The 16879-nt window shown below is 57.0% G+C and overlaps 1 protein-coding gene across 1 annotated transcript; it reads left to right on the plus strand.

Moving 5' to 3' along the window:
* The first annotated feature begins 499 nt into the window (after positions 1 to 499).
* On the plus strand, positions 500 to 14917 carry ZNF469 (zinc finger protein 469). Its single transcript, XM_030227755.2, is given in 2 exon segments — positions 500 to 4966; positions 4969 to 14917. Coding segments are annotated over 2 exon segments (12630 nt in total). The 5' UTR covers positions 500 to 537; the 3' UTR covers positions 13170 to 14917.
* Positions 14918 to 16879: the final 1962 nt, after the last annotated feature.

The following is a 16879-nucleotide window of genomic DNA, read 5'->3' on the forward strand; positions in this document are numbered from 1 at the left end:
GACAGAGAGCCCTTCCCAGGACGCCTCTCCCAGCCCAACCCGACAGCCCTTCCCACTAATCCGTAGGTGGAGCTCTTCTGTCATCTTTTTCTGCTTATGTTGCTAAGAAGTAACCCAGAAATAGCTTTCCCGGGAGGAAAAAAGTGCTTCCTCAGCAGCTTTTGCCAGAGGTGAACCGCTCTGAGCATCCTTTGAAGAGCCCGAAGCTGCAGGGCTTCACCCCGGGGGGGGTTGCCGTGCCCCTTCCTCCAACCACAGTCCAAGAAAAGGGGCCAAAATATCTCCCGTGCCTCCTCTGGCCCCTTCCCTGACTGACACCCAGCCTTCCCCTCTTCTCTCCTGTTCACTGCAGGTCTGAAGGATGCGGCAGAGCCCCGCCGGCCCTCGGGACCCGCCCGCAGCCCGGCCCCGGGGAGCTGCTGCCCCTCTGCCCGCGCCGGTGCCCGTCGGCGGGGGACCATGCCCGTGACCGGGGCACGGCAGCTCACAGCGGGACGGGACAGCGGGGCTCTGTAGCCTTGTCCCCTCCTCGGTATCATGACTGGAGAGACCCAGCATGTTTACACCATCGGCGATACTGAGGCCGGCCCCAAAGAGCCCGACAAGGACTTTGGCTGTGAAGGCTGCGGGGACAAGGATGGCAGGGCGCTGGGTGGGGAGGGGACATCCCCCTTCCCTGGCCCAAAGGACAAGGAGCCCCACAGCCAGAGGGAAGCCGTGATCCGGCCGCAGCAAGCGGGGAAGATCGACTTCAAATCCCTCCAGTGCAAGCCCAAGTTCGGCAATGACAGCACCTGGGGAGAGGTCAAGGGCAGCCCCCTGTCCTCGCCGGGGAAGGGGCGGGCCCGGGAGCGCGGCCGGCGCTCGGCCAAGGGCGAGCGTGGCCACCAGCAGCTCTACCGGCTCAGCATCGCCGGCACCCGGCCCAGCCCCACCATCGGCATCGCCTACCCGCAGCAGAAGGTGACGCCCCCGAAGAAGCCGGAGGTGACCCCCGCGGCCGGCAGCTACCGCTTCCACGTGCCCGGCCTCGCCCAGCGCGACGCCGAGCTCCGGCTGGAGGAAATCGCCTACGGACGCTGCTTCCCTGACGCTGCCGGTGGCCGGACCTCCGCCAGTTATACCTCACAGCCCGGCCCCGGCCTCGGCCCCAAGGGGCAGCCCCCCGCCGCCGGCATCCCCCTCAAGAGCCCCGGCACCCATGGGCAGCTACATTATTTAGAGTTCCAGGCGAACCGGGCCGAGTCCTGGCCTTCCCCGGAGAAGAGCTTTGCCGGTGCTACCTACGGGATCTCTGTGCAGAAGCCCAGCTCTTTCTCCGAGGGTGGCAAAGCCTCTGTTCACGGCCTGGGGGCTTTGCCGTGCCAGTTTCCCTTCCAGCTGCTGCACGAGGCGGGGAAGGAGCCCTTCTGCAGCAGCCAGGAGTACCTGGACGTGGGAATCGCCGCCACCGCCCAGCTGGCTCCCGCTGCCTTCGCCTTCCACTCGTCCCCCAGAGAGTGGCCAGAGGAGCCGCTGGGCGGGGGCTCCTACGAGAGCGTGTCCCCCGAGGAGAGGCTGTACGGGCTGCCCCCGCCACCACCGCCGCCCTTCCTGCACCCGCCGCCTCCTCCGGCCCTGCACCACGGCCCCTTGCCCTGCTGCAAGGGCAGGGCCGAGCATCCCGCCGAGCCCACCGGTGCTCTCCCGTCGTCTGGTGCTATCGACCAAAACACAAGCACTTTCCAAGAAAACCAAGCTGTTTTTCCGTCTAGTTTACACTCGCCTACCATGCCAAAGCCGGTGGGGAAGAGGCAAGCCTCGGCCAAGGACGGCGTCCCCGGCCCGCGGCTGCTGGCGCAGAGCAGCCCCCTGAGAAGGACCGTGCCACCAAAGTCCCTGTCCCAAGTGCACTTTCAGAGCAAGGCCTATTGCAGCTCCCCCGCGGGCAGCGGCGGCGCGGGAGCCGTGCCTTTCGAGACGAGCGTTCCCACTACGGCACCCACCCACCCCCGGCTTGTGCAAGCTTGGGAAGGTGCCACGAAGGCGTTTTCTCCCATGGACCAGAATTCAGCACCTTATTCAAACCCTGTTGGAAACCAGTTCTCATTCGAGTGCCAGTCTGGCCCCGAGCAGAGGCAGCACAGGCAGAAAAATGCCAGGCTGCCTTGGCAGCAGATGCACCTCCCTTCTGCAGTGCCCGGTGCCAACAGGCTGGAGCTGTCGAGACACATCAGCAGCCAGAAGCTCCCCTTCCCCCTGGGCGCGTCGGACTGGCAGGGCAGCGGGAAAGCCCAGAAAGGGCCCCCCATAAGCAATTCTGCAGGGTACCACAGCAAAAAGCTGTTATCAGGAGAGAGCCTGCAGAGGGGAGATCCCAGCGTGATGGGAGCTTTCTCCTTTGAGAGTGGGAAGGAGCCAGGGTCTCCTGCCTGCGACTCGAGAAGCAAAGCCCTGTTCTACACTATGGCTCCAGCAGCTCCTCCTCCCTCAAGGAGCTCGTCGGGCTCAGGGCTGGTCCTGCCATCATCAGCCTTGGCAGCTGCCTCCCCTTGCGAGTCCCCACTGCCGTCCCCTGTCCCCAACCCCACGTGTGGCAGCACCTGCTCGTCGCTGTCCCCCATGTCCAGCAGCCCGCTCAACTTCGAGGACAGCCAGATGTCCGGAGCGCTGACCCCCTCGCCCTTCTTCCAGCACCCCTGCCATGCCAAGGATGCCAACAAAGCCTTCCACCCCTCCGAGGTTCTGAGTCCCAGCTCGCTTCATTACCACCCCCCAGACTCTGTCAAGTCCTTCAGCTTCCCTCCGGATGCTCTGAAAGATGACAGCCTCCTGAAATGTGCCCCGGGCAGCCCATTCCACAAACCTGGCGGGGAGGTGGCCAAAGGATGCTTGGACGGGCTGGATGGGGAGCAGCCTCCACCACCGTACTCCTCCCATCACCTGCTGGCCACCTCCCTGAGCAGCGCCAGCCTGGACCAGCTGGACGTGCTGCTGACCTGCAGACAGTGTGACCAGAACTTCGGCAACCTGTCCTCCTTCCTGCAGCACCGCCAGTTCTGCGCCTCCCACCCCTCTGCCCAGGCAGAGCCCAAGGACGCTCCCCGGGCAGCCGAGGGGAGGAAGGTGCTCCTGCCAGAGCCCCCCAAACCCCCCAGCCTGGCCCTCTCTCCAGACCCCCAGGGACATCTGTTGGCATTGAACAAGAGCGACGACTTCTTGCTGGACGGGGAAGGCAAAAGCGAGGGCAAGGAGGATGCTCTGAAGGGCGGCCTCTTCCACGGCCTGGCCACCAGCTCCCTCCCGCTCAGCGCCTCCGACCTGGACATCGACGATGCCAAGCTGGACAGCCTGATCACCGAGGCCCTCAACGGCCTGGGATACCAGTCGGATAACCCGGAGATTGACAGCAGCTTCATCGACGTCTTCGCCGATGAGGAGCTGCCGGGCGTGAAGGCGGCTGGCGGGGGCATGGCCCACAAGGCCAAGGAAGGGCTGGCCTCGGAGAGCAAATCCAAGCAGGCAGCGGAGGAGAAGGCAGCAGGAGAGGCCAAGGCTGGCTGTTTTTGTGAAGATGGCCACCCAGGCGGGGAGCAGGTGAAGAGAGGGGCAGGAAAGCGGCACCTTCACAAAGGGAGGGTGGCACGGAGGGTGGCACCGCAGGAGCCGGATCCCGTGGCAGAGGGAGCAGAGAGGACAGCCAGGCTGAGGGCAGGCAGGAAGAACAGCATCCCGCCAGCCAGCAGCTCCAGCCAAAAGCATCCCAGGACACTCGGGCAAGAGCCTCCGATGAAGAGCGAGGTGGGGCCAGGAGCGGCCACCAAGAGCTCCAAGCCACCGCGGTTCTCCATGAAGGACGTGAAGAAGCGGAAGCCCCGAAGCGGGACGTGGAGCAAGGAGCTCATCCACAAGATCGTGCAGCAGAAGAACAAGCTCCACAAGCTGCAGGTGAAGAGCAGCAAGCAGGCCCAGTTGCCCCAGGCCTCCGAGAGGCCACTGGCAGCCACCAAGGAGGGTGGGCTGAGGGAATACGACTACGTGTCCGACTCGGATGAGGAGGGGGCAGAGTGCAGCAAGCCCCGGCGCAGGAAGAAGCGTGGCACGGGGTTCATGGGGAGGAGCAAGTACAGATTCAGCAAGAAACGCCTGGGCAGAAGTGAGAGGGCCAGAGAGAAAGACCCAGCCTGGAGCTACAGCCGGAAAAGGGACGGTCAGAAAAGGGAGGCGCAGGAGGACAGGGATGTCCCGAGTCAGGAGGATGCTGAGAAAGACGATTGTGCTGCCAGAGCCCGAAGGAGGAGCCGCCACTCATCTGCTGGCAGCAACCACAGCGTGCCCAGAGAGATGGGCACGAGCCCCCCCTGCGCTGGTGGGGCTGGTGACAAGGGTGGCACCCAGAGGAGGAAGCGCTCGGGCAGCCCAGCCCATGTGCCAAGGATTCCCCTCAGCCCTCCCCAGCACAGCAGCCCAAAGACGAGCCAGGAGAGCAAAGAGGACATTCCCAGGGGGAGCAGGAGGTTTGGCTCAGCCAAACCTTTGCTGTCAGGCTCCAGGACACGGCCGAGTACTGAACCAGATGTTGCTGCCATGGACTGTGCAAAGGAGGAGGCGTCACCGCAGCCCCAGGAAAGGCAAATGCCCGGCATGGCCACCCCAGGCAGGAGCCCTGCCAGCTTCTCCTCTAAGGAGGGGGTGGAAGAGCCCAGAGGAGCAGCAAAGCTTCCTGGTGATGCAGGAGAGCCCACCCTGCAGGCTCAGGGCTCTCCTGAGCTCACCGTGGACCACCAGAGGCACCAGTTTGCCCCTTTCCCAAGTGAAGGGCTGAAATACCACACAGAGGAGGCGATTGCTCCACCCCACAGCAGTAACAAATCGAGTCCTGGCCGTGGCAGTGCCACCTGCTCGGAAGCAGGAATCAAATTCACGAAGGGACAGGGGCTCTGTGACACTCAGAAGGATTATCCCAATCCCACAGCAGCTCCTACCTACAGGGGGATGCAGTGGGAATGATGCTCGCTGCCAAGACGCCCGATCCATATGCCAGCAGTGACAACGCATTTTTTGATCCCAAAGGCCTTCCTGGTCACTACGAGGACAACCTCTTCCCAAAGCCCCCAGCCCTGGGCTCCTCCCACATGGACAACATGTACCTGTGCCGGGACGACATCAGCGCCAGCTCCTTCGAGCAGAAACACTCCAGCATCTCCCCTTTCGCCTCGGAGATGCCGCAGGGCAAAGTGTCCTCCCCTCTCAGCTTTGACTCCTCGTCGATATTCAGCGAGCTGCCCGTCTCCGAGTTTGATCCCTACGAGAGCAAGGATGGATATGTGACACCGTTCCCCTGTCCTGGGAGTGCCCCCCGCAAGCCGCTGCCCTTCGAGCAGCCCTACCCGCCCTTCCTGCCGGAGAAAGACTGGTCCCTCATGGAGGAGGTGGCTCCCATGCTGCCAGAAGACATGACTCAGTTCCACAGCCTCTCCGTGGAGAAGCCACCAGCCAAGAAGTTCCCCGAGGAAGGAGCTGTCCCCAGCAGCCAGCTCTCCCTGCCGCTGCCAGACAGGATCGCCGATTACAGCGTGGCTTTCATGAGCAACATTTCAGATGACGAGCTGGAGATCAAGCGCTTGGTCACGGAGCTGGAAAGCCAACTGCAAACCAGCAAGCTGGACTCCGAGGTGGCCGTCACCCTCCAGAAATCCGAGCCAAATGTGGCTGTCCACCTGCGAGCACAGGGGGCCGAGCGGTTCCCGGGGCTGCCGGGAGAGCCAGAGGCAGGCCAGGAGAAAGGGCTGTTTTTGGCAGGTGAGCTGGGCAGATCGGGCCTCTGCGATGGGGAGAGGCTGGCAGGGGAGAAGCCAGACATGGTGACTGCCCGTGAGGGCTACGAGAGACCCAGGGAGCCCTGGGCGTGCCCGCTGGAGCTGGGCTCGCTGGAAACCGGGATGGGCATCCCAGCCCCGCTGGCCACAAACCATTTCTGCTCCAAAGACAGCAGTGAGCAGCTCCAGGGAGCTGAGGCCACTGAGGAAGGAGACCTCAGGAAGATGGAAAATGGGTATTCTTCCAAAAGTCTGCCTGGCTCGAGCACAACTGACCAAACAGAGGCTCCCATCTACACCAGCCCCGTGACAAAAAGCCCTCCTGTTGTCACCAACTCCGTGTTCCCCGAGACCATGGGTGCAGCAGAAGTAACCAAAGACCCCCTGCCATCCCTGCCATGCCAGTGCAGTGCCGAGGGCTTCCCTGTGCCCGGGAAAGCAGACACTGATCCTGCAGAGCTGGAGAAGTTTGATGTCCATCTTCCAAACCCTAAACCCCAGTTTGGCTTTCAGCAGGGTCCCGCCCCAGCCTTGGATCTCGCCTTTTCACCTCACGTCAAAGAGGTCCCAGATACGGAAGAAAAACCCTTAAGCAGGACTGAGCCCCCCAAAACAGTGAAAAATGCTGTGGATCTCAAAGCAGGTGGTGGTGGGCCCGGGCTGGTGGAGGAGATGGAGGAGAGGAGTCCCGACACCCATCAAAGCCCTGCACCCAGTGACAGAGCCAGCAAGCCCAAAGTGCTGCTGTTTGAGATGCTGGGTGTGCCCAAGGAGAGCGACCGCCCTTCCCAGGAGATGATGGGGGCATCCCAGGAGGCCTCTGCCAACCCTCTGCAGCAGCTCCAGCTCTTCGTCGCCCGCACGGTGAAGAACAACGAGGAGGAGCTGTTGATGCCCTGCTTCCCCGGGCTGCTGGCTCCCAGCCACCCCTGTGCCACCTCCCACATCCAGACAGAGCACCAGGAGCAGAGTGGTGCTGCCTTGGAAGGAGAAGATCAGACCCAAGGGGAAGGGGATGTCCCCACTGGAAGCAGCACTGGAAATATTGCTGCTCCAGGGAGAGAGGTGCTTTCTCCCAGTGGATGTGAGCAGCTGGAGCTGTTGGGTGCAGAGGCCTCTTACCATGCAAAACAATCCACGTTGGCAAAGCCGGAGCTGCAAAATAATGTAACAGAGCTGCAGCACTTAGCAAATGAACCCCCAGAGCCGAGGGACATTAATATCCCTGCAGATGGTGTTTCCCAGGAGCGTGATGACCTCTCACCACCCAACAGCACCGCCGTGACCTCGCTGCCAGGGCAGGGAAGGAAAGCTGATCAGCTCGGGGAAGAGCAGGAGGGAGATAACAACACAATGACCTTGGCATTTAGGAAACATGAGCAATCCCACCCCAGCTGTGGTTTGCTCGAGGAAGAAACGCTGGACAGAGAAGAGGGAGAGAGGCTGGAGAGGAGTTGGGTGGGGAAGGGGGCACAGCACCCGGGCAGTGCTCCCACGAGTCCTGTCAGCCCCCTTGGTCCCTCTGAGGGGCATCTCCACCAGGATCACAGCTTGGAGACAGAGATAAAAGCCAGCACAGTCACTGCAGGTGTTCCCAGAGAAGGGAATGGCAAGTCATCCCTCGATGGCTGTGATTACACGGGCGAATCTCCAGCCATCCTGCTCTCACCAGCCAAATATTCCAGCCTCAAGTGCTTGAGGAGCAGTGGGGCCGAGGCGGAAGAGGTCCCCAGTTTAGGCACTCAGCTCTCCGATGAGAAGAAATACAGCTCCTCCCTACCTGCAACACCGAGTTCATTCGTCACCAAGAGTTGTCCTCCCGAGGCCAGCAGCCATCACATCCATCACACCGTGAGCCCAGCAGAGCAAGGGACATGGGAAGGGGCACCCACCTTCCCTCCCTCGCTGCATCACTGCGGGGCTGGGCCAACAGAAGCGGCTGAGGAACATCCTCATCACCTCCCTGATGGTGTTTTGGGTAGCTACGAATCACCTGGAAGAGAGGGGACAGTGAGACCCTGCACTCTGCTGCGTGGTGATGGTCTGGTGGGCTCTGCCTTGGAGATGGGTGGTCCCCAGGAACCTCCTGGGAAGGACTGTTCTCTTCCCTGCTCGCCGCCTTTCCACCAGAAGGGTTTTGGGAAGGAGGTCCCCGAAAACACCGGTGCTGTGCTGCCAAATATTAAAGAAAACCAAGAGTGTGCCATCACAGACACAGTCATTAACTCCACCCCTCCAGAAACCCAGGATTATCCACCCCAGCCCACAGAGGATCTTCTGCCCATGGACGAAAGGGAGGTCAACCTGAACCAAGAGAACAAGCTTGAGAACTGCTCCCACGTCAGGCATAAGCATCAAAGTGAACCAGAGGCTTTGTGCAACGGTTTTGCTGTTCAGGACATGTCAGCTGCCATCAGCAGAGGTCTTACAAGGGCTGGAGATCTTGGTCCTGCTGAATTAAATGGCCACGAGTTTCCAGAGGCAGCAGAGGTGAGGCTTGGTCTTTCCAAAACCACAGAGAGTGAAGGAAAGAGTTTAAAAGGGGAGAATTCCAAAAGCCATGGGGCTGCAGAAGCTGGGGGTTGTGTGTTAAGCAGCGTGGGCCAAGGAGAGGACTACACACCCAACAGTACTCCAGACCCATCCCAAAATGAACTCCTCAAGGGAAGAAAGCCCAATGGACTCCCAGTGACCTGTGACATTTGTTCAGCCACTTTCCGGTCCAAGCCTGGCCTGACCAGGCACAAAGCTGTCAAGCACCAGGTGAAGAAGGGTGGTTTGCCACAGGCCAGCAAGATTCCCAGGTCCTCTCTGATTCCTGCACACAAGACATCAAAAGCAGCCCAAAAGGTGCCCAGGAGGAGCCTGAAGGCACCAGTCAAAGACAAAACCTGCAGCTCACAGGCGCTGGCCTCCACCACTGAACGCATTCCCAAGAAAATACTCCCAGACCTGGAGAAAGAGCCCAGCACACAGATGCAGGAGGTGGTGAGCAGGGTGCTCAGCGACCTCAACGTGATCTCCCTGGAGATGTCCCAGGAGCTGCACCACACACGTGTCCTGCAGAGGGAGGTGAAGGCAAAGGGGCAGCACCTGGAGGTGAGGGAATCGGGAGAGGCAGCGACTGGGAAGGATTCAGGATGGCAGGTCAGGAACGGAGAAAAGGGCAGAAGGAGCCAAAGCAAAGACCTTGTTGAGGAGAACAGCAGTTCTGAAAAGCAGCTCAACAGGAAAGTGAGGCGAAGGAAAGCAAAGGTGTTTCCCAGCAGGAATGAGCCCTGTGAGCTGGAGAAGAGCGCAGGCCCTGCTGCCCTCAGCTCCAGCCTGCCCGAGATTGTGGAGGGCTTGCACGAGCCAGAGGGTTGCGTCTCCACAGAGGAGCAAAACAGGACCAGCCCAGCCCAGCACTCCCAAAAACCCACAGAGTCCTCTTGTGCAGCCGAGCTTGCGGAAGACCTGGGCAGCAGGATGGGGTCTCTAAAGGAGATGGTCAGCAAGGAGACAGCCACGGGCACAGTCACCTGTCCTGGGGAGTTGGAAGATCCAGATGCAGTGGAAGACACACAGGCTTGCAAAAAATGGATCGGCGGGTTTGTGGAGCAAGTGGCGAAGGGATGGGGCAAGGTGGGCACAGAGCAGCATTGTGGTGCTGATGGCACAGAGGACATGGATGCTGGGACAGGGGACAGTCCTGTGGCAGGCAGTGACACCAGGAATTGGAGTGGTGCCTTGCAGGGTCCCTCAGCTCCTGCTGAAGGGGCTTTGCTTCTGGAGAACCATGATTTGGGAGCCACGCAGAATGTTTCTGGGCATGGTGCTCTGCAGAGCACGCCAGGGACCTGCCCTCCTCCTGCAGAGCCAAAGCGGTGGGTGAAGGCAGATGTGCCACCAGGCAGGGAGCACTGTGGGGACAGCACGGCCTCCTCAGACCCCCAGAGCTTTGTTGATGATGATTCCACCTTCTCCCAGCTGTTCCCCAGGGATGAGCAGTTTGTCCGGAGGAAGTGCACGCGGGTGTATGGGAAGCGCAGCAAGAAACCCAAACCTGTCCCCGAGGCCAGCCTGCAGCCAGCAGGGGCCATCGACCTCTTCACCATCCGCCTGGCCTCTGACCTCAGCGACTCCAGCTCCTTCTGTGTCACCAGGGAGGACCCCTGCGAGTACGAGACCATCTCCGTTGACGATGCCCTGATGCTGGACATGTGTCATGGCAGCAAGGCAAATAGCGGAGATGCTGCTCCAGATGGATCTAAAAGCATCGAGCTGAGGTTGGACCAGGAGGTGACCGACCAAGGGAAGGAGGACATTGACCTGGAGGACAACATGCTGACCTTCTTGTGCCAAAACAGCCACGTGGACAACATCCCCAGCTTGAACATCTGGGGCAGTCTGGAGAAGGACGGGGAAAGCCTCTCTGCTGAGGACATGTTTGAGCCTCTGATGGACTTTGAGGATGAGCACTCGCTCCAAGAAGTGAACTCCGAGCCCCCTGACCTGGCAGAGGAGTCCTACCATGGCAAAGATAACGGGGATTCAGACTCCCCCGAATTTCACACCATCGACATTGAGATGCTGAATGCAAAGCTGAAAATGAGAGACGTGTGCTTCTTCAGCCCTTGCGAGGATCTTCCTGGCCACGGCGAGGACAGCGCTTTGAGTTTGAAGCCAAAGTCGGGCAAGCACAGGAGCAAGCTGGAAGATGGGAAACTGGGCAAAAACCGCGGGGACATAACCATCAAAACCAAAGACAAGCAGTACAAATGCAAAGTCTGCTTCCAGTGGTTCCTGACGCTGGGGGAGCTGGACTTCCACAAGCTCTCCCACAACCCTTCCCCTCCTCCCACCTGCTACATGTGCGTCCAGCGCAAATTCAGCTCCCGGGAGCAGCTCCGGGACCACCTGAAGGAGAAGCACGCCAGGAACAAAGCCGGGCTGTGGGCGTGCGGGATGTGCCTGAAGGAGATCTCCGACGTCTGGATGTACAACGAGCACCTGCGGGAGCACGCCACGCAGTTCGCGCGCAAGGGGCAGGCTCAGAAGTCGGTGATGGGCCTGCCGGGCTGCTTCGGGGAGGACAACGCCGCCGTCACACGCTTCCTCAACACCATCATGTGTCGGAAACCCAGCAGGTCCTCCCGGCACGGCGACCCCGGCGGCCGGCATGGGGCCAGCAGGGAGAGCAAGAGCCCCAAGGAGTTGCCCCTTGAGCAGGAGAAGGCGATGAAAGACCCCGTGGAAAGCAGTGTCAAAGTGAAGCCACCTGCACCCAGCTCATCCAAAGCATCCTCCAGCCTGTCTCCAGAGCACACGGCGAGAAGTGAAAACACTCCAAAATCTGTCCCCATGCACCCAGACTGCAAGGATCCTTCCCGGGACTGCCATCACTGCGGCAAACAGTTCCCCAAACCCTTCAAGCTCCAGCGGCACTTGGTGGTGCACAGCTTGCAGAAGATTTACTTGTGCCACAAGTGCCCCATGTTCTACCAGGAGACCAAAGAGCTCCGGAGCCACCTGAGCCAGGAGCATGGCGTGGTGGAGGAGCAGGAGATCAAGCACACCACCCTGTACGCCTGCGAGCTCTGCGCCGACGTCATGCACGTCATCAAGAAGTCCTTCATCTGCAGCATGTGCAACTACACCTTCTCCAAGAAGGAGCAGTACGACCGGCACATGGAGAAGCACCTGGCGGGCAGCAGCAAGACTTTCAAATTCCGAGGGGTCATGAGGCCTGGTGCTGCCTGCAGGGAGGGCAGGGAGAAGGCGAAGGAGGACGGATCCCTCCGGGAGGGAATGCCACCGAGCAAGAAGCGGAAAGTGGCTCACCACGGCAGCTCAATCCCACGCAGGTCACCAGTCCACCCGGACCCCACGAGTGACCTTCAGCTGGTAGAAGCTGGAAGCCCCAGCCTGCAGGTTCCCACTGACTCCTTCCCAACAGCACCTGGTGACCTGGGAGCACCCCAACCCTCCGTGAAAGCAGAAGTCCTGGTGGGTGACTTCTCGGAACTCCTGGCAGAGATGGAGAAGTCCCCTTTTGACCCCTTGCCACCACCGCCCTGCCTGTCCCCATCTCTGCCGCCGGCCGCTGCGGGCAGCCCCGAGCTCGGCCACATCACTGGCCTGTCCATCGAGGAGCTGGAGAAAGGAGCCTTTGATGGGAAACCACTTCCTTTCTTGGACTCCCCTGAGTTTCCCATGGACCTTGCTGGCTTGGCTTGTCACCAGGCCACCAACCAAAAAGTGTCCCCTCCCTTCCTGTCCCGGAAACACGGCTGTGCCGATGCCCGTAAAACAACCAGCACAGGCAGCAAAGATGAATACAGGGCCTGTGTCCTGGAAAATCCCAGCACAGACACCAACGCCATGGAGGGGATCCCTTTTCTCCAGCTTGCCAAGAAGGTCTCAGAGCTTCCTTCCCCTAAGGCAGAGTCTCCACAAGCCACGGACACCCACAAGTGGGGCAGCCCCAGTGGCAGTGATGCCTCTGCCTGGGAAGGTGCAGCTAAGCCGGCGTCTCCAGAAGGTGCCCACCAGCCCCTGCCCCCAAAGGACAAGACAGCATCGCCCACACCCAACAGAGCTTCCAAAGATGTGGTGCCACCAAAGAAAACCTTAGGAAGTGAGGCTGCTCCGGGTGTGGGCAACCCCGAGGAGGGTCAGCAGCCCATCTCAGGGAAGGAGAAATCCATGCCTGAGGCCAAGGACAGCAGCACTAACACCAAGGACCAGGGCGGCAACCCAGGCAAATCCAGCGGCCACCAGCCCAGAGATGAGGTGGCCAGCAACACCACAAGGCACGGCCACGCGGAGCCAGGCAGAGCCGCCGGCAAGCTTCACCCCAAGAGGAGGAAAGAACACAAGTCCTTGAGCCACCGGAGCAGCTCCGGCTCCCGGGAGAACATGGAAGGAGACGGGAAGAAGAAGAAAGCCCGGCCACCGTGCCCGGGCAGGAGCGAGAGCACGGCCGAGCTCAAACGTGGCAGCTGGAGCAACGCCGAGGCTCCCGCCCTGTCCCCCGGCAGGAGGGACACGCACTGCAGCAAGCTGGCACCCAAGCCCAGAACGGGCCCCCAGCTGAAGAAGATGGCCCTGGACCCTTACAACCAGAAGAAAGGGGAGCTCCGCCACGCCAACGGGGACGTGAAGCGCAGGAAAGCCATCCTGGGCAAGAGCCTGCACCAGGTGCTGGCCAAGGGGCCAGCGCCGTCCCCGCGTGGCTCCTGGCACGGCCCCCGCGCCGCCCGCGGGGCCAAGGCGGCCGGCCCGGCCAGCTACCGCAGTGCCGAGTCCCAGAACAACCTGCTCAGCCAACTCTTTGGGCAGAAATTAACCAGCTTTAAAATTCCTTTAAGGAGAGATACTTCAGAGTAATTTATGGAAGTGACTTATGGTGATCCTCAGCTGCTTTCATGGGGTTTGCAAGGGAAAAATTATCAAAGCATTAAATTCATTTGTGTAGCATGATTTCTCTGTCTAGCTTAAATGAACTTGCACTGCAGCCTCTGTGAAATAGTTTGCTTTGTGTCTACTAATCTACTTTAATTCACCTGATTTATCATGCAAATGCTAGAACTTTGATGTTGCTGATGATTTTCATGAACTGAAATTGTAATCGCTTTGGGCAGACTGAATCGTCGAGAGCAATTGCTTTATTGCAGAAGTGCTGAGGTTATAAGGATACTTGCAAATCTCAGACCCTTTTGAGTCTGTGTCTGTGTTATCTTTGTACAAAGTACTTGAAGAGATGAACTTCATTCCGTAGACGTCTTATTCATAAGGTGCAGTACACTGTAGAAAGCAAATTTCTTTTTTTTTTTTTTTTTTTTTTGTGGAAGATTTTGCACAAATAATCCCGTACAATTCATTTAATTGGGAGCTGGCCCAAGCGATGATACAATTAAAAAATTAAATTAAGACCCAAGTGTCCTATATTTTGACAGCCATCCCTAAGGATTTTGTTTCTACACCGTCAAGAGAAGAACGACCCAGCTCTGGGGTTCTGGGGCTGTCGGAGCCCTCCAGAGGATGCTGCCACTCTTTGACCACTGTAGACGATGGGACTGGAGGAGAAGCGTCCCCGCGAGCAAACTGCACCTTGACACTTGTGACAAACTCTGATTTTTTTAGGGTTTTTTGGGGGGTTTTGTGTGTGTGTGTGTGTGTGAGCGCGTGCGTGGTTTTTCTTTTTGTTTGTGGGTTTTTTGGTTTGTTTTTTTTTGTGCAACGAGAAAACTGTGCCAATTTACCGCAGCAAAATCCGGTACTGTGCGAGTGCCCTCAACGGTATCACTTCTAAACTCTCTTACTGTATTGACGTAGTGGCTCTATAGGTATCCGCTTGTACTATGCAGTTACTGGTGCTATTCTTCATTTGTAATGTGAATACAGACTTCCTTGATTGAAAAAAAAAAATGGGGAATTGGTAGGGAGAAGCGATTATCTGTCAAAAAAATGGAGCGGGGAAAGAGAATTTTTTTTAAAAAAAGCCAATTCAAGGGGGGAAATATTCAGCTTTAGGGGAAAAATCCGACTTGGGGGGAAAATACAACTTAGGGGGAAAAAACAACTTTAAGAAAAATACAACTTTAGGGAAAAAGCTCCTCTATGCTGGTACTCCATAGTGTCGAAAAGGTTACGTCACATTAAACGAGCACGTTCTACAACTGAACTTTTGGGTCCAGAAAGAAATCTCAGGTGCAAATGAGGACATGGAAAGATTTTATTGAAATACTCCCAAGTCAAGGAGGTGAAGTAATGCACTGATGTGATATGAACAGTCAGAGTACTTTGCGTCTGTCCTGCAATGATTTTTTTGTTTTGTTTTAGAGTTAAAAGGAAAAAAAAAAAAGAGGCTTTATTCTGTTAATATGTATCTTTACAATTCTTTGTATTGTATAAAAAAACTATTGTAGGTAATTTACCTTGGGTGCAATGTGTTCTGTCAAAAGTTTTTATTTTGATATTTTGTCCAGAGAAGCAGAGAGAGAGCAGGAAACGCCGTTTTATGATGTTGTCCGTGTGCTTTTAAAGTGCCTCTTTAATATTGTTAAATAAAGTATGAGATAAAAACATGGGGTGGTACTGTAAAGTCATCCATGATTAATCTTTTCAAATATATTCCAATATTTTCACAGAAATTCCCTGTCTGCGTGGTGTTTGGGGGATGTTTCAGGTGTCCTCTGTAAGGGGCTGAGGATGACCTCGGTGCCACTGCTGTCACCTCCATGGTTTGCAAAGTGTTGGAGCTTCTCAACAGTGAAGATGCTCCTGCAGCTCCTCTTCCTCACAGATCTTGTCCGAGTGCTGCTCGTGGCAAGAGAGTCTTGTCCCTGAGGGAAAAAAACCCAGGTGATGGTGGTGATGGTGGTGGCCTGGTTTGGTGGTCCTCAACCACTGTGTGATGGCACAGTTAGGTCATCATGAATTGGCCATTGTCACAGCCCAATTTGGTCATTACCAGCTGGCAGTGGCAACAGCCTGATCTGTCCTGATCAGCTGGTGATGGTGGCGGTCCAGTTTGGTCATCATCACTTGGTGGTGGTGATGGGATTATCTAGTTTGGCCATCACCAAGTGTTCATGGCCCCTTTGGTCATCAGTTTGTGGTGAAAATGGTAACAGTGATGGTGATGGTGATGATAATGGCCCAGTTTAACCATTTTTGATGGTGATGGTGATAACGATGGTATTGGTGATGATGATGGTGGTGACAGCCCAGTTTGCTCATCCCCAACTTATGGTGATGGCGATGATGATGATGATGGTCCTGATGACGTCCCACTTTGCTCATCCCCAGTTGTGATGGTGATGATGACAAGGATGACAGTTTTGGCCATGACGATGATGATGATGATGGTGAGGGCTCATTTTGCTCATCCCCATTTGATGATGATGGTGATGATGATGGTGTTGGTGTTGGTGATGGTGATGCTGGTGATGATGATGATGATGGTGCTGGTGAGGGTTCATTTTTTTCATCCCCATTTGATGATGATGATAATGATGGTGTTGGTGATGGCAGTGATGATCATGATGCTGATGCTGCTGGTGGTGGTGATGGTGATGATGATGGTGATTGATGATGATGGTGATTGATGATGATGGTGATTGATGGTTATGATGATGCAGATGATGCTGGCGAGGGCCCATTTTGCTCATCCCCATTTGATGATGATGGTGATGATGACGGTGTTGGTGATGATGATGAGGATGCTTCTGCTGGTGATGATGATGAAGATGATGCTGGTGAGGGTCCATTTTGCTCATTGCATTCGATGATGATAATGATTATGATGATGGTGATTGATGATGATAATGATGATGATGAAGATGATGCTGGTGAGGGCCCATTTTGCTTGTCCCCATTCAATGATGATGGTGATGATGACAGTGTTGGTGATGGTGATGCTGCTGCTGGTGATGATGATAATGATTATGATGATGGTGATTGATGATGATGATGATGAAGATGCTGGTGAGGGCCCATTTTGCTCATCCCATTCAATAATGATGGTGATGATGACGGTATTGGTGATGGCGATGCTGCTGCTGCTGCCGGTGATGACGATGGTGATTGATGATGATGACGATGGTGATGATGATGATGATGATGAAGATGATGCTGGTGAGGGCCCATTTTGCTCGTCCCCATTCGATGATGATGGTGATGATGATGGTGTTGGTGATGGCGATGCTGCTGCTGCTGCCAGTGATGACGATGGTGATTGATGATGATGATGATGATGATGATGATGATGATGATGATGATGATGATGATGGTGCCGCTGAAGGCCCAGATCTCTCATCCCCTCTTTGTCCTCGAGCTGACCTCTGCAGCCCCGCTGGGCCAGGCTGGGAGCCCCCGCAGAGGCGGTGTATTCCATCCTTTAATTCCTGTATTCCATCCTTTAATTACTGCCGCAATCGCAACACGGAGCCGCTGTCAGTGAGAGATAGCTCGGCACCGCCGGCTGGGATCCTCGCCACTCGGGGCTTGTAACTAAAACTGCAGGATTAATTTGATTAATTGATAGAATTATTTTCCAAACTACTCTTTTGTTTATGGAGGCTTAAAATGCTTGC

The sequence above is a fragment of the Serinus canaria genome, chromosome 11 (genome assembly GCF_022539315.1).
Source record: "Serinus canaria isolate serCan28SL12 chromosome 11, serCan2020, whole genome shotgun sequence".
NCBI classification, from domain to species: domain Eukaryota; kingdom Metazoa; phylum Chordata; class Aves; order Passeriformes; family Fringillidae; genus Serinus; species Serinus canaria.